At 47.9% G+C, this 23,308-nt stretch overlaps 1 protein-coding gene across 1 annotated transcript in view; it reads right to left on the minus strand.

The window, feature by feature from the left end:
* The window catches only part of Dgkd (diacylglycerol kinase delta), a 97,161-nt gene that overhangs the window by 55,807 nt on the left and 18,046 nt on the right, over positions 1-23,308 (minus strand). Inside the window, 2 exon segments of the mRNA XM_042679055.1 lie at positions 12,955-13,035; positions 15,493-15,603. Coding sequence (XP_042534989.1) covers positions 12,955-13,035; positions 15,493-15,603 — 192 coding nt within the window.

Genomic DNA, 23,308 nt, shown 5'->3' on the forward strand with positions numbered 1-23,308 from the left:
ACAATTGTTTCAAGTTCATAAAAAGAGCAGACCACTGTACATACTTCAAAATAGCAGGTTATTCTGGAACAGGAACCTGGGGTTCTTTTTTTCCCACATTAATTCCCTAAGGAATGACACCATTTTTCTAACTTTGAAGGTAAAAATAGGCAGAAGGTTGGCTCAGTCCTGCCACTGGCCAATTCACTGAAGAATACTTGGATTCTGAAAAATGGCTACACCCCCAATCCTGCCTCCTCTCCCCTCAGCCCAGCCCAGTGAGAGCTTCGCCAGTCAGGTGACACCTACCCATGTGTCCACCCACTGTCCACCCACCATCCACAGGTCCCATACGCTTTCTCCTGAAGATGGGTGCTGTGGTCTTGCATCTGAGGAGCCCATGGTACACTATGGAAACGTTTGCTTGCACCAGGTCCAAGTGTACCAGGAACGGTTCAGGAAGGAGTGGCCCATCACCCTACAGCTGCCCAGCCGACTGTGAAGGGGCAGCAAGTGGGCAGGGCAGTAGTAAAGGGTCTACATGTTTAGTTCAAGAAAAATAAACTTTTTTGGTCGGTCAGCTCAAGGCTAGCACTCTACCACTTGAGCCACAGCACCACTTCCAGCTTTTTCTGCTTATGTGGTGCTGAAGACTCGAACCCAGAGCCGTATGGTATGCCAGGCAAGCACTCTACCACTGAGCCACCTTCCCAGCCCCTAATTCAAGAAAAAGTTAAAAGTGGAGCTGTGGCTCAAGCGGTAGAACACTCGCTTTGAGCTTAAGAGCTGAGGGACAGCACCTAAGCCCAGAGTTCAAGATCCACAACCAAAAAAAAAGCAAAAACTCAAAATAAACAGAAAGATAAAGGCATAGTAAATTTTGGGCTGGGAGGGTGGCTCAGTGGTAGAGCGCTTGCCTTGCATGCATGAGGCCCTGGGCTCAATTCCTCAACACCACATAAGCAGAAAAAGCCGGAGGTGGTAATGTGGCTCGAGTAGTAGAGCGCTACCGGAGGTGGTAATGTGGCTCGAGTAGTAGAGCGCTAGCCTTGAGCTGAAGAGCCAAGGGACAGTGCCCAGGCCCAGAGTTCAGGCCCCATAACCGACCAAAAAAAAGAAAAAAGAAAAGAAAAGAAAAATGTAAGAGTTCTGGAGAGGAACAGTGGTGAAAGGTCGGGAGGGGGAGGGGAGATTAGTTATTGACTCTGTAAACACATTAAGGAAACAATTCAATCAGATCCATGTACCTTGGAGAAGGTACCTGTCTTTTCACAAAGACCTCTTCCCCTCATAAACGTACTAGAGTCTGCCAAGCACCAGTGGCTCACCCTTGTAACCCATGCTACCCAGGAGGCTAAGATCTGAAGATTATGGTTCCAAGTCAGTCCTGGCAGCAAAGTCCATGAGATTCTTATCTTCAATTAAGCACCAAAGAGCCTAAAGTGGAGTTGTTACATGGTAGTCACTCAACTGTGCAGTGTGCAGTTTGCTTTCTCTTGTAAATAAAGACAAATACAAAAAGTGACAAACACATATACAATATCATCTGGTGAAAAAGCTACCGGTAATCTGAGCACACGTCCCTCTCCCACGAGTCTAACCCACTTCACAGGCACATTCAATGGAGCAATGGGCGTCACTGCTCATTTGTGGCTGGCTACCAGGAGAGACCAGCCCTCGGGTGGGGGACCCGGCTTTTAGCAATCTGCCACAGGCACAGACATCACCTTCCACAAAGCCTCACACATGGTGAACACAGCCAGCAATCTGACAGGGTGCCTTTTCCTTCCTGCTTCTTGACACAAAGAATAGAGTCAATAATAAACCTTAGAATGTGTGTGGCTAACGTCCCTCTGCACAGCTTTTCCAAGGTCCCACCATGTCCCAGACCGGCTTTAAATATCGCAGCATCTCCCTCTCAGCCCACCTAGGCTGGGTGCAGGTGACAACCTCAGACCCAGAATCTGGGCTAAATGGTGCTGTCCCACAATGCAGGAGGCAGAAGGATGAAGCCACAGGTGGCTGGCTGAGAGGTGGCACAGAGCAGCGGTCAGAAGCTCTGTGCCAGAAATAGGGAAAGCTCACCACAAGAGGCAGAGCTGCTTTCCAACAGGGGCTCCTGACACTCTGACCAGGCTGGCAGTCACAGGAGGGGACAGTCTTTCATAGGGGGAAATCTGCCTATTATAGACAGTTTTTCCTTTCTCCAAGCCAAAGCAACTGGCTCAGGAGTTTTGCGCAGGAAATATGTGAGACCCAAACAGCTGGGGAGGAAAACTGATGTTGAAATCTGGATAAAGGTCACAGTTCCTCACACAGATCTGACCACCTCACAGCTGACGTCTGCTGGGAATAGCTGAGAAACTCAGAGCCATAGTTTCACCCTATACAGGCCAACCAGGGAGCTTCAGTTTGTCCTACAAGTATGAATGCCAAATAGATGCGATTTAGAATAACAGAAAATATTGCTCTTTTACACGGCTTCCTTTGTTATTCAGCTGGCAATTAAATAACGGAAAGGATCTTGTAGGTGAAATTACACTTGGTTTCCTTAAATTTTGTTTTTCCTGTTTCTATTGGTTATGATAGCAAGGCTGATAACTTGTGTAATCATTCATCAGGGCTGTGCATCTGACTGGACTGAAGATTGGTAAAGCACACTTCTGGGCATGTCTGAGGATAGCTCCGCGCACAACTAGAGTAAGGGGAGACCTGGCCTGGAGGTGGGTGCTACCACCCAACAAGCTGGAGGCTGGGATGGAACAAAGGGAAGCAGGAAGAAGTTGACTTGGCATGTGCTCAGCTCCCATTGAGCAGGTATGCGTTGTTTTGTTTTGCTGCTGCTGTCACCTACAGAGCCTTGGGCCTCTGACAGTGGGTCTGCACGAGACCTTCAACCATAGGCTAGGGTTGCATCTTTGACCCTTCTTGCTCTGAGGCTTCCGCCTTCTCGGACTGACCAGCTACTGGTATCCCTGGTTCTCCAGTATGCAGATGATCCCTGTGGGACCATCCGCTTCAGATCGGTTAAGCCAATCTAACAAGTACCATCATAATTATCTATGCTCTTCTGGCTCAGTTCCTCTTCAGAATCCTGAGTAATAAACTCTTAAGAAGAATAACTTTTCTGATATTCACTTCTTCAGACACAGATGCTGTTTTATAGCACTAGCCATGAAGTTGATCTCGTTTAAAATAGAGGGCTGGGAAGGTGGCTCAGTGGTAGACCACTTGCCTTGCATGCATGAGGCCCTGGGTTCCATTCCTCAGCACCACATAAGCAAAAAGAAAAAAGCCAGAAGTGGCGCTGTGGCTCAAGTGGTAGAGTGCTAGCCTTGAGCTGAAGAGCTGAGGGACAGCGCCCAGGCCCAGAGTTCAGGCCCCATGACCAGACCCAGAAAAATAAAATAAATTAAAATTAAAATTAAAAATTAAAAATAAAAATTAACTTGGTAAGAAATGTACGCATTATCCTGCCCATGTAATTGTAACCCCTCTGTACATTATGTTCACAAATAAAATAAAATTAAATTTAAAAAAATTAAAATTAAAAAATACTTAGGAATGCCCATAAATCAAAATAAGTGCCATCAAGTTAAACCTTCTAGCCAGGCGTCAGTGGCTCATGCCTGTAATCCTAGCTACTCAAGAGGCTGAGATCTGAGGATTGCGGTTCAAAGCCAGCCCGGGCAGGAAAGTCCATGAGACTCTTATCTCCAATAAACTACTAGAAAACCAAAAATGGAGCTGTGGCTCAAGTGGTAGAGTGCTCGCCTTGAGCTGAAGAGTGCAGGGACAGAGCTCAAGCCCAAAGTTCAAACCCCACGACCAACCAAAAACAAAACAAAACTTTCTAACTGTCCTGGTAGCAGAAATGAGTGGTGGGAAAGATTAAAACATAGCCTGGTGCCAGTGGCTCCCACTTATAATCCTAGCTACTCAAGAGGCTGAGATCTGAAGATTGCGGTTTGAAGCCAGTCCAGGCAGGAAACTCTGTGAAACTCTTATCTCCAATAAACCACTCAGAAAAGGCCAGAAGTGGCATTGCACTGAGGCTCAAGTGGTAGAATGCTAGTCTTGAGTACACAGAGGCTCAGGGACAGCACCCAGGCCTTGAGTTCAAGCCCCAAGACCAGCAAAACAAAACAAAACCTAGCTAACGTGGACAGTGTATTTCTATACTGGCTGGCACCCTCACCCACATGCTAGTACACACAGATAGTGTACATGTTTACTGTACGGCACCCTCCCCCACGTGCTAGTATACACAGACAGGGTACATTTGTACTAGCTGGCACCCTCACCCACATACTAGTACACATAGTGTATATTTGTACTGGCTGGCACCCTCACCCACGTGCTAGTATACACAGTGAACATTTGTACTGGCTGGCACCTTCACCCACATGCTAGTACACACAGATAATGTACATTTGTACTAGCTGGCACCCTCACCCACATGCTAGTACACACAGTGTACATTTGTACTGTACAGCCTCCTCACCCACGTGCTAGTATACACAGTGTACATTTGTACTGTACAGCCCCCTCACCCACGTGCTAGTACACACAGTGTACATTTGTACTGTATAGCACCTTCACCCACGTGCTAGTACACACAGTGTACATTTGTACTAGCTGGCACCCTCACCCACATGCTAGTACACACAGACAGTGTACATTTGTACTAGCTGGCACCCTCACCCACGTGCTAGTACACACAGACAGTGTACATTTGTACTAGCTGGCACCCTCACCCATGTGCTAGTACACACAGTGTACATTTGTACTGTACGGCCTCACCCATGTGCTAGTATACACAGTGTACATTTGTACGGTATAGCACCTTCACCCACGTGCTAGTATACACAGACAGTGTACATGTGTATTAGCTGGCACCCTCACCCACATGCTAGCATACAAGGACAGTACACTTCTGTACTGACCAACTTATCACATACATCCTAATACTTCTGCAGATTAGAAAACTGAATTTTGTGAAGATCAAGTCTCTTGCCCTATGTCACAAAGCTAACAAGACTTTCTTAAGCCAGGTGCCCGTGGCTCATGCCTATAGTCATAGCTACTCAGGAGACTGAGATCCGAGGATTGAGGTTCAAAGCCAGCCTGGGCAAGGAAACACCAGGAGACTCTTATCTCCAATTAACCACTAGAAACCCAGAAGTGGTGCTGTGGCTCAAGAGGTAGAGTGGTACCCTTGAGCTGAAGAGCTGAGGGACAGCACCCAGGCCCAGAGTTCAAGCCCCACAACCTACAAAAAAAAAAAGACTTTCTTAGGGTGGGCATGGTGGCTCATGACTTCAGTCCTGTAATTCCAAAGGCTAACATAGGAGGATCATGAGTTCAAGGTTAGCCTGGACAACATAGCAAGTCCCAGGGTGGCCTAGTCACAGTGAGGCTGTATCTCAAATACAAACAAAAAAGGAAGATCCTCTCTATAACACACTGTAAAAAAGAAACACACACACACACACTTTAACCCCAACATTTAAGAAGCTGAAGCAAGAGAACCAAGACTCTAGACGACCCTGGGCTACAAAAAGAGCTAGAGGTCAGAATTGGTTACATAATAAGACCCTGTGTCAAATAAAAGGATTAATTAATTAAAATGCTGACAGTTGCAGTTATATCTACAGAACCTTTTGGGAAGGAAGCAATCCATGAACCCAGACTGTAAACCCTTACCAAGCAACTCTCTCTCTTCCTCCTGTTCCCAAAAGGAGACACTGCAGAGACCGGAGCTCTGACAGCTATCCTGGGGCAGCAGCGTCCCATTCTGGACGACCTAAGTGGCCCTATAGAACCGCCAGACCCAAAAGGGGCAGCCTTCCACATTCACAACGAATGTACTGTGGTATTTTAACAGCTATAGTGCATCTTGTGATGGCCTCTAAAAAGCCACATCTGTGCTCCATTCCAGGGAACTTGTAAACAAGACCTATGTGCAGATGTCATTCAGTTGAGGACTACCTGAGTGGGCCTAAATCTAGTGGCAAGTGTCCCCATACGAGAAGACACAGGCAGGGGAGGAATGCCACACGGGAACTCAGAGGCTGAACTGGAATGTGCAGGTTGTGGGTCACCTGGGAGCCTCAGGAGCTGGAAGCAGCAGCACAGGGCCTCTACTGTGGCCTCAAGAGAGAGGCTGGCTCCTGCTAACTGCTTGGCTTCAGATTTGTGGCCTCCACAAGTATAAGGATAAATATCCAGTGTTCAAGCTGTTAATGAAGCCATGGGAAACTGACAGTGCAGTGAAGTGTAATTCAAGTATAATTTCCTTCATCATCTTCTAACAACATCAGTATGAATCAAACAGGAATTCCTACCGAAGCGTGCAGTTTTATTATGAAGCCATGCAGAAGCAGCCCTCCAAGATGTAGATCCTGAGTGAATTTCATTCAACTTACACAAGAAACACGTTTTATTTTCAATCTCAATCCTTTTTATTAATGGTAAGGGCCTGCCCTTTCTTCATCCAGCACACATATGATACCAACAACTATCTAAGTCTCACTTCCTGGCTCTTTCCTCTGTTCCTTCATTCTCATAAGGGAGTTTACGACCCTCTTCTCTGGCTATCCATACTTAGGGCTGCCCCTCTACCTTCTCCAAGCCATGCCATGTGAACAGCAGCTATCCATCCACTCACATGTCTGCCTCCACCAGCTCGATGGTCTAAGCCATTGTGCTTGGACTGTCTACTTCTCATCAAAACCAGCCTGGTCTCATCAATTCCTTTTCTAAAGGCCTGTGCCACGCTATCCAGATTCTGGGAGGTTAGGACCCATGAAAATTCCAATTATGATCCACTTAAACTAATGTCAAGTAGCACTCATATCCAGAAACGGGGCTAAAAACTGAGCCAAGTATCAGTGGCTCATTCTTATGATCCTAGCTACTTGGGAGGCTGAGATCTAGAGAATGGAAGTTCAGGGCCAATTTGGGCAAGGAAATCCATGAGACTCCATCTCCAAAACAACCAAAAGGCCAAGCTGGAAGAATGGCTCAAATGATAGAGTACCAGTCATGAGGACCTGAGTTTAAGCCACAATACTGATCCAAAAAAAAAAAAAAAAAAAAAACCACCACTTACAGCAGAAGGACTTAGCCTGTGGACTGGTGATGGAGAAAGGAAGGACCATGGTGAGCAGAGAGTCATGCTGCCTCCAAGGCCACACTCACTACCCCAGGTAACATGTTTTCCAGCAATATCTTCAACTAGACACCAAATATTCTCAGTTTCTAACACTGAGAGTGAGTCAGTAAAGTTTAACTGATCCACTGTGACAAAGATACAGAGAAGCACCTGCCGTTATAATCACAATTACCAGAAACACATGACAGCACCGATAATGATGAAACAGTAAATAAAGCAGAACACAAAACTACACCTGGGCTGGAAATGTGGCTTGGTGGTGGAGTGCTTGCCTAGCATGCATGAAGCCCTAGGTTTGATTCCTCAGTACCACATAAACAGAAAAGACTGGAAGTGGTACTGTGACTCAAGTGGTAGACTACTAGCCTTGAGCAAAAAGAAGCTCAGGGACAGTGTCCAGGCCCTGAGTGCAAGCCCAGGACTAGCAAAACAAAATTTAAAAAAAAAACTACACCTACACTGACATGTGGAGAGCATATGGAGAATTCAATGTTCCCCTAGGAAATGTGTGAAGGAAACAGGAGAAAAGAAAACAGCTGCTGGGCTACTGTGGGCATTTCTCTCTGTATCTTAAATTTCCTTAAAACCTTTACTCCAATTTACATGACTTAAGAAATAAACTAATAGGGCTGGGAAGGTGGCTCAGTGGTAGAGCGCTTGCCTTGCATGTTCAAGGCCCTGGGTTCGATTCCTCAGCACCACATAAGAAAAAAAAGCCGGAAGTGGCGCTGTAGCTCAAGTGGTAGAGCACTAGCCTTGAGCTGAAGAGCTGAGGGACAGCGCCCAGGCCCAGATTTCAGGCCCCATGACCGGACCCAAAAAAAAAAAAAAAAAAAGGAATAAACTGATATACATATGGGTCTGGGTGCCTGGCAGGCACAAATTGCTGGGAAGGTGGCTCAGTGGTAGAGTGCTTGCCTTGCATGCATGAGGCCCTGGGTTCAATTCCTCAGCACCACATAAGCAGAAAAGGCTGGAAGAGGCGCTGTGGCTCAAGTGGTAGAGCACTAGCCTTGAGCTGAAGAGCTGAGGGACAGCGCCCAGGCCCAGAGTTCAAGCCCCATGACCAACAAAAAAAAAAAAAGAAAGAAAGAAAAAGAGAGAGACAGAGACAGAGAGAGAGACAGAGACAGAGAGAGGAAAAAGAAGAAAAAAAAGAAAATTGTGGTTTCCCAAGGGGGGTGAATGCTCCTGAGCGCCACCTCTCTGCACCTGTCTGCCTCGCTGTCACCTCTCTCTGCCAAAGGGACCAAGCCCCTCCCACAGCAGCCGAGCTGCTACTTTCCTTCTGCTGCTGTCCTGCTTATCACAGGACTACCGTTATTTCTTTCCCACTAGGGAAGCTTTGGAAGTCTAGAGGACACGTTTCTCATCCCACACACCCTTCAGGTCCCCAGAACACAGCTTGCCAAGATCTTCTAGAATTTGCATCTGTCTCAACAGATACCTGTTTCATTTTAGAAATGCAGTAGCCAGGCTAAGGCCTTATGTTTCAAATGACTCCTACATACCCCGGGGATAAAGAAGCCATTTCAACCTTCCCTCTGGGTGCATACAGAGCACCAGGTCTGGCCCTGTCCGCCCCCAACATGAGGAGCCCCAGCACACAGGAAAGTCCCTGAGGTGGGAATCTCAAGGCAACTGCCCATCCTCGATGCTGTGTTCGACAGAAAGGAGTGACTGGACCCACACGTGGCTGGCACTCGGGCACTCAGGCAGCCCAGGGCCAAAGCCCTGTGCCGCAGACAACCCTCCACAGGCATGGCTTCAACGCCACGTGCACCACGATAGAGCCCCCACTCCTTCACATCCGCAAACTACATCAGTGGCATGAACTACCCCCTCGAGATGGGCAGCCTCAACTCCTGGAAAACTTGGGGAAATTGTCCGTGTGTGTATGTCTGTGTGTGTGTGCGCGCGCGCGCGTGCGTGCATGTGTGTGAACTTGGGGAAATTGTCCGTGTATGTGGGGTGTGTGTGTGTGTGTGTGTGTGTGTGTGTGTGTGTGTGTGTGTGTGTGTGTGTGTGTGTGTGTGTGTGTGTGTGTGTGTGTGTGCCAGAATAGAGCTTGAACTCAGGGCGTGGGCTCTGTGAGGGGGGCGGGGGGGGGGGGGGTTGCGCACACGCACCAGATTGAGGCTTGAACTCAGGGCCTGGGCACTGGCTCTGAGCTGGTTGGCTTGAGGTTAACACTCAACTACTTGAACCAAAGCTACATTTCCAGCTTTCTGGTGATTAGCTGAGGATAAGAGTGTCACCCGCTTTCTTGCCCAGACTGGCTTTGAATCATGACCCTCAGATCTCAGCGTCTTGAGTAGCTAGGACTACAGGTGTGAGCCACCAGTGTACGGCTCAGGAACTAGCTTTTAAGTTCAGAGAAGTTAGGGAACTTTACTCTGAGTATAGCAAAGTAGGCAAGGGATCCCATGGTCCCTTCATTCCTTTGGGACCTGGACCTCCAAAGCCCAGGGCCAACAGTTACTTGACACAGGGCAATCCCTACACAAGAACGGCCTAACTGCAGGAGGCCTGCAGCACAGCGGGCAAGGTTGGAGGCACAGAGGACCAGGTCCCTCAGGCTGTATCAGAGGACAGATGAGAAGCCACCTGCACAATGGTTTACAGCACTTTTACAATGGGCAGAGCATGGCTCTTTTTAATGATTTTGAATTTCAGGGATATTCCAGAAAAACCTGTCTTTCCTCTTTGTGGCTCATCCCACCATAGCCATCGCTCTGATCAGAGGGTAGCAACACCACAACCAGACTGCTTCAGGTCTGCCAACACTTGGAACAATGCAGCGACTGTTCATTTAGATTGTTCAGCAAACACAAATCATGCAACATTAAATTTAAGAGATGCAAGGATAACAAGCTAGAAGAAAAATTTCCAATTAGATATCCAATGACAATAATAAATTAGGTTGGTTTACTACTTTCAGTCTGTGCATGAAGCAATCAGTGAGAACCTTAATAACAGCGCACACTTTATCCATCTTCACTGTACTCAATCTCCAAAATAAACCCATTTTTCAAATGAGGGAACTGAGGCTCAGGGTCATTGCGCAACTTACCCAAAGTCACCAACTAGTAAGAGACTGAGATAGGCCTTGTCTTACCTGGCTTCAAGGAGGCTCTATACTTCCAGAGATTGGAAGAAAGGAATAGAACCTAGTCCTGCTGGCTGGGGCCTCTAGCTACTGGAAGAAACATAGACCCTGAGTGTTCAAAGACAAGAGCTTCCTCCAGGAAGCCTCCTCACCATCTGCTTTACTCTGGTTTAGTAAGAACTCCTTTCTAGGTCTGCTCTGTCCTTTGGCCTTTGAGCACAGCTCATGGCCCAGGGAGGCCCTCAAAACACAACCTGCTCAATCAATAATGAATAACCCAGCAAAGTTCCCAAGGAACAAAACCAAGCTAATCAAGTAGACAGAAAAGAAAAAATCAGGAGAGGATTTCAGTAACGAAGTTCCTAAGTTACAATAGATTTTTAAAAACAAACAAATGCATCCAAGCAAAATGTTATCTAAATATTACTCAAGTTTTATAATGAGTAATACTTTTGGTTTTTTGTTTGTTTTGGGTTTTTTTTTTTTTGCTGGTACTGGGATTTGAACTCAGACAAGCCTAGCTTGCTTGTCTTCTCCCTGGCTTTTTGCTGGTTATTTTCGAGATGGAGTCTTTATGGACTTTCTTGCCTAGGCTGAATTCAAGCAAGATTCTCTAGGTCTTAGCCTCCTGGTAGCCAAGATTACAGCCAGGACCTACCATACCTAGCTATAATGAGTAACATTAAATATCAGATGCTTATAATAAATATAAACACCGAGAGAAAATTTAAATGCTGACAATTTACTGTTCCTAAGTAGAAACCAAAGAGGCTAAGAAGATGGCAATAGGCTGTATAATAATATTATAGGCTGTATAATAATATTACAGGATGGATAGGCAAGCCAGAACTCGATCAAACCAAATAATCTGTAGAAGAGTACACCATAGAAGCAGGGAAGTAAAAACAAACCAGATAGCAGAAAAAGTAAAGCCATCTTCAAATTCCTCTATCTCCTGTCAGATTTCAGATTATCTGCTGCTTTCCTGTTTGCCTACCATAAGTGAAAGTATACCCTCTGAAGTAAGGCATTACATCAGTGTCCTGAACTTAATGCCATCTTGACAGTTTTTCACAGTTAATACTTGTCAACCAAAAACATCAGGCATACTAGCAGGAAAGACAAAAGGAACAAAACTAAGAGAAAAATGAGTCAGTAAAAAGACATACAGAAGAACCAGACACATAACTTTCTGACACAGACTTCAACATAAATATGCTAACTACATTCAATGAAACAGTGTAAGAATAGAGCCTTTGGAAGACACCTCAAATGCTTAAAAAGGCTAGGATTATGCCTGCCATCCTAGCTACTCAGGAAGCTGAGATCTGAGGAATACAGTTCAAAACCAGCATAGGTAGGAAAGTCCATGAGATTCTTACTTCCAATTAATCACAGAAAAAGCCAGAACTAGCATTGTGGTTCAGGTGGCAGAGTACTAGCCTTGAGGAAAAGAAACTCAGAGACCGCACCCAGAGTTCAAGTCCCAGGACTAGCCAAAAAAAGAAAAAGAAAAAAAGCAGATGAAAGAAACGAAACCAGTACAACGTGAAGGATATGACAGTTAAAGCACATATCTACAGAAATGAAGACACATGTCCTGGGTGCGTGGCTGCTGCCTGCCACAGCACAATGCAAGAATGTTGGCAGAAAGCACTACCCACCTTCTATAAATGTAAGGAAAAGCTTAAATGTAATTTAAAAAGAGAGAGAGAAACAGACCAAAATATTAGCATTCTATGTTTTGAAGTAGCTGACTCATGGCTGCTTTTCAATTCCTTTAATATACTTTCCTTTATATGAAAAATAAAATTAAGATTTTAAGCCAGGCGCCGGTGGCTCATGCCTGTAATCCTAGCTATTCAGGAGGCTGAGATCTGAGGATAGCAGTTCAAAACCAGCCCAGACAGAAAAGTCTGTGAGATTCTTATCTCCGAATAACCACAAGAAAACCAGAAGTAGCCGGGCGCTGGTGGCTCACGCCTGTAATCCTAGCTACTCAGGAGGCTGAGATCTGAGGATCGTGGTTCAAAGCCAGCCCGGGCAGGAAAGACCGCGAGACTCCTATCTCCAATAAACCACCAGAAAACGGGAAGTGGCGCTGTAGCTCAAGTGGTAGAGCACTTGCCTTGAGCTGAAGAGCTGAGGGACAGCGCCCAGGCCCAGAGTTCAAGCCCCACGACCGACCAAAAAAAAAAAAAAAAAGAAAACCAGAAGTGACGCTGTGGCTCAAGTGGTAGAGCACTAGTCTTAAGCTGAAGAGCAGAGGGACAACGTCTAGGCTCAGAGTTCAAGCCCCATGACTGACAAAAAAAAAATTTAACAGCTAGTGGCCAGGTTCAGTGGTAGAGCGCTCAAGCATGAGGCCCCGAGTTCAAACCCAGCACCACCAAAACTAAATTAAGTAATTCAATCAAACAAAAATTTCTAATTTTTCCACAGTATCACAAAGAATCTTAAACTCTGTTCGAAATTGTTAATATATAAACCATAACATGGCAAAAAGAATTTTCATTTGAGGTTTTTTGTTGTTTTGTGCTCACATTACCAAATTCTGTTATTCTCTAACTACAGATCTATTTTCAGGCTTAGAAACACATTGTTCCAGTAGTCATTCTGATCAAAGAGAAGAAGCCAGAAGAGTCTGAAGTGCTTCCTCACAATGGTCAAGCGTGCCTGGGAGTCTCACCGTGAAGCTGTTGTTGACGTTTTTGGTGCTGGATTCAGCCACACTGGCATCTGTCAGGTCCACCTCATCAAATATGATTGACTGGAGATTAAAAAAAACACACATATACAAGGACTCAGCACACCAAGGCAGGGGCATCCCAAACCCTGGCTAGCACAGCACCCTACTCTCCCTTCACCTACACAAGCCCAATTCTTGAATCTGTGCTATCTGGTCAGTAAGCCAATGCTACCTTAACACCCTGCCCCACTTGATTCTCACAACCAGCACTGAGTTCAGTGATAATGCATGGCTGTGCTTTAATCCACAGAATTTATTACTAGGAGCTGGTAATGTGGCTTAGTGGTAGAGTGCTTGCCTAGCAAGCATGAAGCCCTTAGTACCCCATAAACAGAAAAAGCCGATGTGGTGCTGTGGGCTCAAGTGGTAGAGCACTAGCCTTGAACAAAAGAAGCTCAAGGGGCTGGGAAGGTGGCTCAGTGGTAGAGTGCTTGCCTTGCATGCCTGAGGCCCTGGGTTCGATTCCCCAGCACCACATAAGCAATAAGAAAAAAGCCGGAAGTGGCGTTATGGCTCAAGTGGTAGAGCACTAGCCTTGAGCTGAAGAGCTGAGGGACAACGCCCAGGCCCAGAGTTCAGGCCCCATGACCGGACCCAAAAAAAAAAGAAGCTCAAGAACAGTGCCCAGGACCTGAGTTCAAGCCCCAGGACTGGCCAAAAAAAAAAAAAAATCATTACTGATCGCACTGGAAAATAAGACAACAAATGCTAATACTTTTACACTTATTCTTTGTACTAAACACTACCATTAATGCCACTGATTCTGGTATTCAGTGCTTACTAAACACTACCATTAATGCCACTGGTTCTGGTATTCAGTGCTTTTATTTATGTGTGTGTATGCATATGTAAGTATATATATCTGAGTGTGCATATGCATGCGTGCAAATCCTGGGAACACAGGGCCTAGGTACTGTCTTAAGTTTCTTCTGTTCAGAGCTGAGGACCAGACTCGGGGCCTTGTACTTGTCAGGCAAGTATACTTCCACTGAGCTAAATCTCCAACCTTTCCCTTAGCTTTTTTGCTCAAGGCTGGCACTATACCACTTAAGTCAGAGCTCTACTTCACTATCACTATCCTCAGATCTCAGCCTCCTGAGTAGCTAGATTATAGGCATGAGCCACTAATACCTGGCTATATTCCCTGCTTTTAAATGTGAAGTATGTCCTCAGTCTATGTTCCAGCTGGGTCCAGATGGATCTCTGCCCTCTGTCTATAGTTTCTCCAGTCGGCACATGTAGGAAAGGTTCTAGCTAAAATAATGTACCGTATGGGAAAAGAGACTTTTTCTTTTTTTTCTTTTTTTTTCGTGGGGCCTGAACTCTGGGCCTGGGAGCTGTCCCTCAGCTCTTCAGCTCAAGGCTAGCGCTCTACCACTTGAGCCACAGCGCCACTTCCGGCTTTTTTCTTTTTGCTTATGTGGTGCTGAGGAATCGAACCCAGGGCCTCAGGCACGCAAGGCAAGCGCTCTACCACTGAGCCACCTTCCCAGCCCCGAGAAAAGAGACTTAATAGAGGAGATCCAGCAATAAGGAAAAGCAGAGAGCCAGGCAAAAGGCATCTAGTTCTGGAAAGTTACCCAAACTCCAATGAGAGCTGGGAATCAGGCTTAGGGATACCCCCCTCCCCAATTTTCCTTCCTTTCTCCCTCAAGTACCCAGATATAACTCCTACTCCAGATCCCTCCTTACTTCTTTACCTTCCTGTTCCCTCTATTCTAAGACGATTCCATTGTGAACCCCTGGAGGAAATATTAGTAACCAAGAAAATAGGTTCAATCTTCACCTTCCCCCACCAACAGGCCCAAAATAGCAGTTTTTAAAAACTGAGGGTTGTGGTCAGACCCTTTCTAAGCAGGCTGCTTTACTCTATTTCAAATTTTAGCACACTAACTCTCTAGGGACACATCTCAAAATGATTTCCAGGTTTTTTTTAAGTATTAGGACTGCCACCAACACTGAGAGGAAAACAGTGTTGAGAATCTCAGCCCACATACCAGTGTGTGCAGTGTCTGACAGCCCAGTCATTGTGTGTACCGGTGAAATTCACCAGCTCCTCCTCAGAGAGCACCGGCTTTGAGTCTTTCCTGCAGTGGACACTCAGAATGAGGGCTGACTGCCGGAAAGCCTAGAAATAAAAAATCCCTGTGCTCTCTTTGGAAGTGCATATACTAAAATTAGAAATGAAGTAGAATCTCACACACTCACTTTAAAACAACTTTTAGCCCATAATAGAGAGATCCCTGGGGTCTGAAAAGAAGATATCTAACTAGAAGACAGTTCTATAATCATTTTTCCATTCTTACAGAAAAGTGAATAGAAACAGTATTTATTTATAAGCAACAAAATATGCTTTGAGACAAATAAACCCTGACAGCTTAGAGTGTTGAAAACTAGCTGCAAGTAAATGGCCTGCAATCAACTCCTGCCCTGGAGCACTGCACATGCAGCGGCCACAGGTGTTCTCCCCAGCCTCACCTTTGCAGTTTTGGCGTAGTACAGGGTCCGCCCTCGGAGCTTGAAGTATCTCCTCTTTGATCGCTGGAATGAGTTGTTCTGTTTGGTCAGCATACCTTCTTTGATGATGGTCTGAAAGCACAGGAACATACTTGTGAATGTGCGTTTCTGAAGGGCCTCTTTGCCTGGCTGACTGAAACACACCCTGTGGTGGCCATGAGCCTTTGTGTCTCTCAGGAGCGAGCAGCCTACCAAGAAAAATAGTTCTCACACTCTGACAAACTTTGACCCTTGTGCGGACCAAGCACCGCTGGGGGAGGAGGGGGCACCACAATCCTCTCGGGGCAATGCAATGATTGTGTGGGCGAGGTGTCAGCAGCCCAGCATGTGCCCTAAATACACTCAGATTAGCAAAGGGGAAACTGAGGCTCATGGGACTGCAGTAAGCAGTAGCTGGGGGACAGCTGGAACACGGGTCTGGTGCGTTCTCCAACGTCAGCATTTGGTGTTTTCAGCTATTCTTGGCCCCGTCTCCATGCTCTCTGGCCTCCTGCCATTTCTCAGGATCCTGTTGCCAAACTGTCTACATCCATCTCTGGGGTTGAGCACAGTTCCAGGCCTGTGCTCCATTTGGCCATCTGCACTGTTCATTGGCCAGTAGAGGCAGCTAATCTGTACACTGAGAGAGAACAGTGCCAAGGCCTGATGCCTGTCCCACCCACAGAACCCACCTCACACAAGAGTGCCCAACACTCCCCGGAGACAGCACATGCTCAGGGAGCTTCTCAGTCACAAGATTCGCTGAACCATACAGAGCCACGAGTACAGTCCACTAATAACTGGGAAGGGACAGGGCACCGGTGGCTCATACCTATAATCCTAGCTACTCAGAGGCTGAGATCTGAGGATTGCGGTACAAAGCCAGCCCGGCAGGAAAGTCCGTGATACTCTTATCTCCAAAAAACCACTAGAAAACCAGAAGTGATGCTGTGCTGCAAGCGGTAGAGTGCTAGCCTTGAGCTGAAGAGCTGAGGGACAGTGCCCAGGCCCAGAGTTCAAGCCCCACGACGGACCAAAAAAAAAAAAAAAAATGGGAAGGGGATGGGGCCCAGTGGCAGAGTGCCGGCCTAACAAGTCCAAGGTCAGAGTTCTAGCCCTGGCATTGCAAAGAAAACAACCCACTTGCAAAAATGAAAAAAAAAAAAAACAACAACAAAAACCAGAACCTGATACCCTGCTTGGTACTTTCTTACACTATGCCTCACAAACACCCATGCCACAAGGAGCCTCAGCACTCCCGTCCAGTTTGTACTTTAGTTTACTTTACAACAGTACATGTACAAAGTACACACACGAAGTACACCCAAAGCTACTTTAAACTTCCAAAGGTAAAGCCTGAGTGAATCAGGTCACCCAAATATGCCAGGATGTGTGAGAAGCACGTTGGCCTGTCTGGATTCCCATAAGCCTGTCTATCACAGGAGGAGGAGGACAGAAAAGACTCCTGAGGTTGCCCCCCACCCCTGACACCACACACAAAGGGTCAGGCCCAGTAACACAGGGTCTCTCCCTCTCCTTCTCCCTCACCCACACTTCTGGAGGCTCCCCTCTCTCCCACAGCCCCCTGGCATGGAGTCTGCTCTGAGACTAGCCCGCTGCTGCTGTCAGCCTCCTCCAACTCCCTCAAAAATTGCTATGAGTCTACTTTCTCATGTGTGGCTTTCCCTTCACCCTACCTCTGAAGAGGTCACCTACTCCCTTCTCCCAGGAAGAAAGAAATGAGAAAGTCAACAATATCCCACAGTCCAGGGAGACACACACCAGCTCTGTCACGAACACAAGCAGGCCCTGTACTGAAACAGAACAAGGTACAATAGCTAGGGCACAAACCATGGCAGCCCAGAGGCACCAGTGACCAGCTTTGCCTCTGAGCATCCTTCCAGACCCAAAAGCACATGGCGACACTCACATCAGGCCATCTGCACACAGCAACAGCAGTCAGGATGCCTGGACACAGGGATCCTCTCTGTGGATCTCAAAGAATTCATGCTGCACAGACGTCCGTCCCCGTCATTCTCCAACCCCCACCCCCACCCCCACCATGGAGCTTCCTTACCTCGACAGGGGAAGAAAGTGCTGCCATCTCTTTCCTATATGCAAATTTAAAAATACCAGAAAAGATAACTAAACCAGCAAGCCAAAGCCCGGGAAAGTTTACAAATTATCTTTAAAGAACAGATGCTAAAGTACTTTCCCTACATCTCCTGCTACTCATACATAAAAGAAAAAGCAGAATGAAAACACAACATGCTTGTGTATGCACGCACGCACTTGTGCACACACATATACACACACCCAAAACAATCTTTCACAAAGCGGATGAGAGCCTGTATCTCAGGCCGACCAAGGAGACCTGCTGTTCTATTTATAGAACAAGCATGCTCAGAAAAAGACTGGTGGGTTTCAGCGGAAAAGGCTGAGGAGAAGATAAAGACCAGTATTTCTTTGAAGCTTTTTCACAAAGTACATTTCTTCTCCTCATTTGCTGCATCTAAATACTATAGGCATGTTGCCAAATATTTTAAAATATCAAGCCAAAGCAATGGTCAAGAAAATCATGTGCCATGTTTCGCACTGGTGGCCAGTAAGAGGCAGCAGGGAAAGGCTGGCCAGCGGGCAGCACTGCCCAGTCGGGGCCCATGCCTCCCCTCAGTTCTGCTCCCACAGAAGGCTAACCACAAGTTCAGTCCTCTGGAGTGCCCTTGCTTCAATCAAAGACCTGCAGCTCACACGGGCACCAAGAAAATGCCTAGCCATCAGCAGATGGCAGAAGAGCAGCAAGCTGGAAAGCCATCACTCCAATATTCCCAGCTCTAGGTAGGATAAGTCCTGAAGCAAAACCTGGAGCCCAAGTGAGGAAACCCACACAGCCCTGGGAGCCATAGCCCCCTCCTGACGTGACAGACGCACAGGCAGCCCACAGGCCCAAGACCACATCCAGGGGGACCAGGAGTCTCCAATAGTCTCTACTCAAGAAGACAGTTCCAGCTGGGTGCTGGTGGCTCATGCCTGTAATCCTAACTATTCAGGAGGCTGGTATTTGAGGACTGCAGTTCAAAGCCAGCTGGGAAGAAACTTATTCCAACTAACTAGCAAGAAGTCAAAAGTGGAGGTGTGGCCCAAGAGTACAACACCAGTGATGAGGAAAGACACTATACGGCTAAGTAACCAGTCCCTGAGTTTGAGACCCAGTGTTGGCCAAAAAAGGGGAGGAAGGAGAGGAGGAAGAAGAGAACAGGAGGAAGAGGGAGGGGGAAGAAGAGCCAGAGGTCCACCAGGCCCTCTCTCTGGAAGGGACCATGGGTCCCTGGATCCAGTGGCGGGAGTGGAGGAAAGAGCTCAGGGACAGCGCCCAGGCCCAAGTTCAAGCCCCACGACAGAAATAGGATAAGACAGACAGGCAGATAAATAGATGGATAGAAGCCAGGTGCCAGTGGCTCACGCCTGTAATCCTTGCTGCTCAGGAGGCTGAGATCTGAGGATTGTGGTTCAAAGCCAGCCCGGGCAGGAAAGTCCAAGAGCCTCTTATCTCCAATAAACCACTCAGAAAACTGGAAGTGATTTATCTCCAATAAACCACTAGAAAACCGGAAGTGGCACTGTGGCTCAAGTGGTAGGGCACTAGCCTTGAGCTGAAGAGCTGAGGGACAGCGCCCAGGCCCAGAGTTCAAGCCCCACGACCGACCAAAAAAAAAAAAAAAAAAAAAGATAGATAGCTAGATAGGGATACAGGGTAGAAAGCCCAGGTGACTCCACAAGTGTCCAGCTCAAGGAGAAGAAGGATCTGTTCATTCTAAACATGCTGAGTGGGCTGGGAAGGTGGCTCAGTGGTAGAGTGCTAGCCTTGAGCTGAAGAGCTGAAGGACAGCGCCCAGGCCCAGAGTTCAGGCCCCACAACTGGCAAAAAAATAAAAATAAACAGCTGAGTATGCAGGGAGCCTAAAGCCGGGAAGTTCAGAGCAGAACCGGCACCAGCAGACCAATTTGTAAAGATGCTGGACAAGGTCCGCTTGAACATGTGAGAAGGCATGAGATTCAAGGAGGCTCAAGGGAACAGGGACCCCACACCAACGGTAGAAAAGAAGAGAGGAAGGAATAGGAGAGCACATGCAGACGGTGGGTGAAGGCCAGCTGCGCGGTAAGGTCGCAGGGAGACCTGGGAGATCAATACTTGTGGAGCAGGCTGGGTGGCCGGGCAGAGCACAGAGCTGCTCGGCACAGGGAACAGGCCCAAGGGGAAAGAAGGAAGCCACCTTACTGTTAGGGAGGAGGTGGAAGTTGCTCCACAGGTGGCCTTAGTCCCCTCCTGCCCCTGCCCTAAACACAGACACAGCGAGGGCTGTGGTGGGCACACTGAGCCGTGACTTCAGGGAGCAGCACCATGCATCCCACGGTAAAAGTCCCTGTCCACTCTAGCTAGTACTGAACTGAACGCTGGTGTCCCCAGGATCTGAGGCGCCTCCCCCACGCTGTTCACCGGCTCTTCTGACCCCACTCACCCCTGCCACCTGTGCTTCACACACACACCCTAACTGGCTGCCCCACACCACTGACTCCTCGTGTTGAAATACTCAAGGTTGTGCCCTTCCTCTTCCTGAGTTCGGGTTTCCACCTCAAGCTTTCCTGTCTCCTGTCTCGGTGCCTCAGTATCTCTCACAGTGTAACCCCAGGGGTGGGGTATAGCTTAGTGGTGGTGGAGCAATTTCCTGCCATGGAAAAAGCCCTGGGTTCTGTACCCAGCACGCACACACACACACACACACACACACACACACACACACACACACACACGAGCCAGCCCCTGGCACACGAGGAAAAGCCCTGGGTTCTGTACCCAGCACACACACACACACACACACACACACACACACACACACACACACACACACACACACACACACACACACACACACACGAGCCAGCCCCTGGCACACGAGGAAAAATTTGGCATACTCCATGCTCTGAATCCTAGGACAGCCCAAGTGGTCTAGGCGCTGGAGACGAGGTATTGGAGGCTATCATCCTTCCTGCAGCCCGCCACCACAGTCCCCTCGGCCAACGGCGGCTCCAGCTGCCTGCCCTGGGATTAACTGGCAGGCTCTGAGAAACCCCAACTCCAGGCTGTGCCCCACCAGTGAGAACAGAGCACGGGGCTGGGCAGGGGTGCTACAGGGCGCTACCATGTTTATGGCACCAGGCCTGAGAATCCAGATCCAGTCACAAGCCCGCCCCGCTCTCAGAGGAAGCCTAGTGGGCGCGAGCTCTGCTCCGACAGGTCCCCTCACTGTCCTAGGATCTTCGCAAGGGCTTCTTGTCACCACACTTTTTCAGGGTGCAGGGGAGTACATGGTTTGAACTCTGGACCTCACGCTTACTGGGTGGCACTTACAATGAAACCAAGCGAAGGTTTGAACTCGGGGCCACATACTTGCTCAACTTGCTTCCTCAGCTGGTACTTTACCACTCTGGATTTTTTTTTTTTTTTTTTTTTTGGTCAGTCCTGGGGCTTGAACTCAGGGCCTGGGCACTGACCCTGAGCCTTTTTGTGCTCAAAGCTAGCGCTCTACCATTGAGCCACAGCGCCACTTCCAGTTTTCTACTGTTTAATTGGAGATAAAGAGTCTCACTGACTTTCCTGCCCAGGCTGGCTTCAAACCACGATCCTCAGGTCTCAGCCTCCTGAGTAGCTAGGATTACAGGAGTAAACCACCAGTGCCTGGTTTCTAAACCAGATTTTTGCTGGTTATTTTTTTAGAGATGAGTCTCTCAGACTTTTCTTCCAACTGTGATGCTCTCTGGATCTCAGCCTCTCATGAGTAGCTAGGATCACAGGCATGAGCCATCGGCGCCCATGTTCAATGGTTACTTTTGGGATCGGGTCTCACTTCCAACCCAGACACAATCTTGGACCACAAATCTGCCTACCTTAGTCTCCCTGTGGTTTCTGGATGCCAAGCACATGCTGTCCTATCCAGCCACCCCTTGCTGAGAAGACGGTTGTCACAGACTTTTCTACCCAGGACTGGCTTGGAACTGAGATCCTCCCATTCTCAGCCTCCTAAGTAGGATTTACAGGTACTTGGCTTCTGACTTCTGAATATACGTTTTCCTCTGCCTCAGTTAAAATTTCAGGAGCAAACCAAATGCCACAACCCCTGGAAGGAGGAGCACTCCGGACCATTCCAGACAGAACCAGACATCATCTGCTTGGCAAGTATGTGAACATCCATTCCAAGACGGCCCCTCCTCTCACCAGCCCAAGTCCTGCGCATTCAGACAGACTTGTATCAGCCACCCCAGGGCCTTGGGAACTGTTTATCACATACCACCAAGGTGAATATCTCTAATCTATAATGAGCTTCACCAAATTGAGAACAGACTAAAACTGGGCTAAAAATGAACAAACATTTCACAGAAATAGAAATACAAATGGTCCTTAAACACTTGAAAAGATGCTCATAGTTGAGAGAAACAAGTAAAAACTAAAGTAAAATACTATTCTCACCATCAGCTTGACTAAAATACAACCAACAGGCAACACTGCTGACAAGACTACCTGCCATGAGGCGACAACAGGCTTGCGGCGAGACTGCCCCCCTTCCCTCCCATCCACAAGCCTGCCACAGGCACTGAGCGCCAAACACACCCTGCAAGAGCTCCCACAGAGCTAGCCGCTATAAATCAGTGTAGCAAAAGACTGAAAATAACCAAATGTCCACTGCCTGGCAAGAGGCTAAGGAGAAAGAAAAGAGGTGACCCATAAAGGAAGCAAGGAGGGAGGACATAAACCTCAAAAAGGCACAATGGAAGGATAAACCCAAGTAATAAAGAATGAAAGTGACTAAATGCTTATGTGGGGAAAGGGACCAAGTCCAGAGGCAGGCTGCCAACAGGCCTCTGGAGCGGGGCTCCCGCAGCCCAGCACAGGGGAGAGGAGCAGCGCCAACCCGGCACCTAGTCCACAGCTGCCCACGGTGCCACACCACCACCCTCCCAAGGGAGCCACAGCAAATGGCTGTCCCCACTGTCGGGACAGGACAGAAGCCGTACGTGTGGAGTGCCCACCAGGTGCCAGTGTGCCCACAAGCGGTGCTATTTCAGTCTCATCACCCAGGGAAGTTACCCACGAAGAGACTGAGGGCCAAAGAGAGGGCTTTACCATCCACAGAGAAGGAAGATTCAGGACTCGGGCCCAGGTCGATCTGATTTCATCTTCTCCAGGCTTCCGTAGCAAATGAGAAAAAGTAAGTGTCACATGCGTGAGGAAGCTTTGCTTCTCTTTAGTTTTGCTTTCATGAGTTCAGACTTTTCCTGAGTGGATCTGCGCACACACGGAGGCAAGGCAGTGCTGCCTGACCACCATAGAGGACTTCCTCAGACGCACACTGCTTGCGGGCTGCAAGATGGAAAGGAGCCTGCAGGGTAAAACCCATCCCCATGGAGCTGAGGAAAGAAGCAAGTGTTTATCGAACACTCAGAATCATGCGCTGCAGGGAGCACGATGGTGAAGGGGACAGATCCTTGACCAAGAAGCTGTGCATGGGCAGAGGGAAACTTCATTCACACAGCAAGAGGTACTAAAGGGCGAAGGAAGATGACAAAGACACACCCTAGAGGGACGAACTCAGCTCCTCTACTTCATGTCTTTTTGGACACTTCTAGGAAGCCTGAACTTCTAGTTCAGATGCCATGAGAGTATGGGCGGCTTGAAACTCAGGGGTCAAGAGGACACACGGGCCTGGAGCAGCCACATGGAGTCCCTAAACCCTCAATCCCT

Source organism: Dipodomys spectabilis, unplaced genomic scaffold (genome assembly GCF_019054845.1).
Source record: "Dipodomys spectabilis isolate Male_0828 unplaced genomic scaffold, ASM1905484v1 ptg000051l, whole genome shotgun sequence".
NCBI lineage: Eukaryota > Metazoa > Chordata > Mammalia > Rodentia > Heteromyidae > Dipodomys > Dipodomys spectabilis.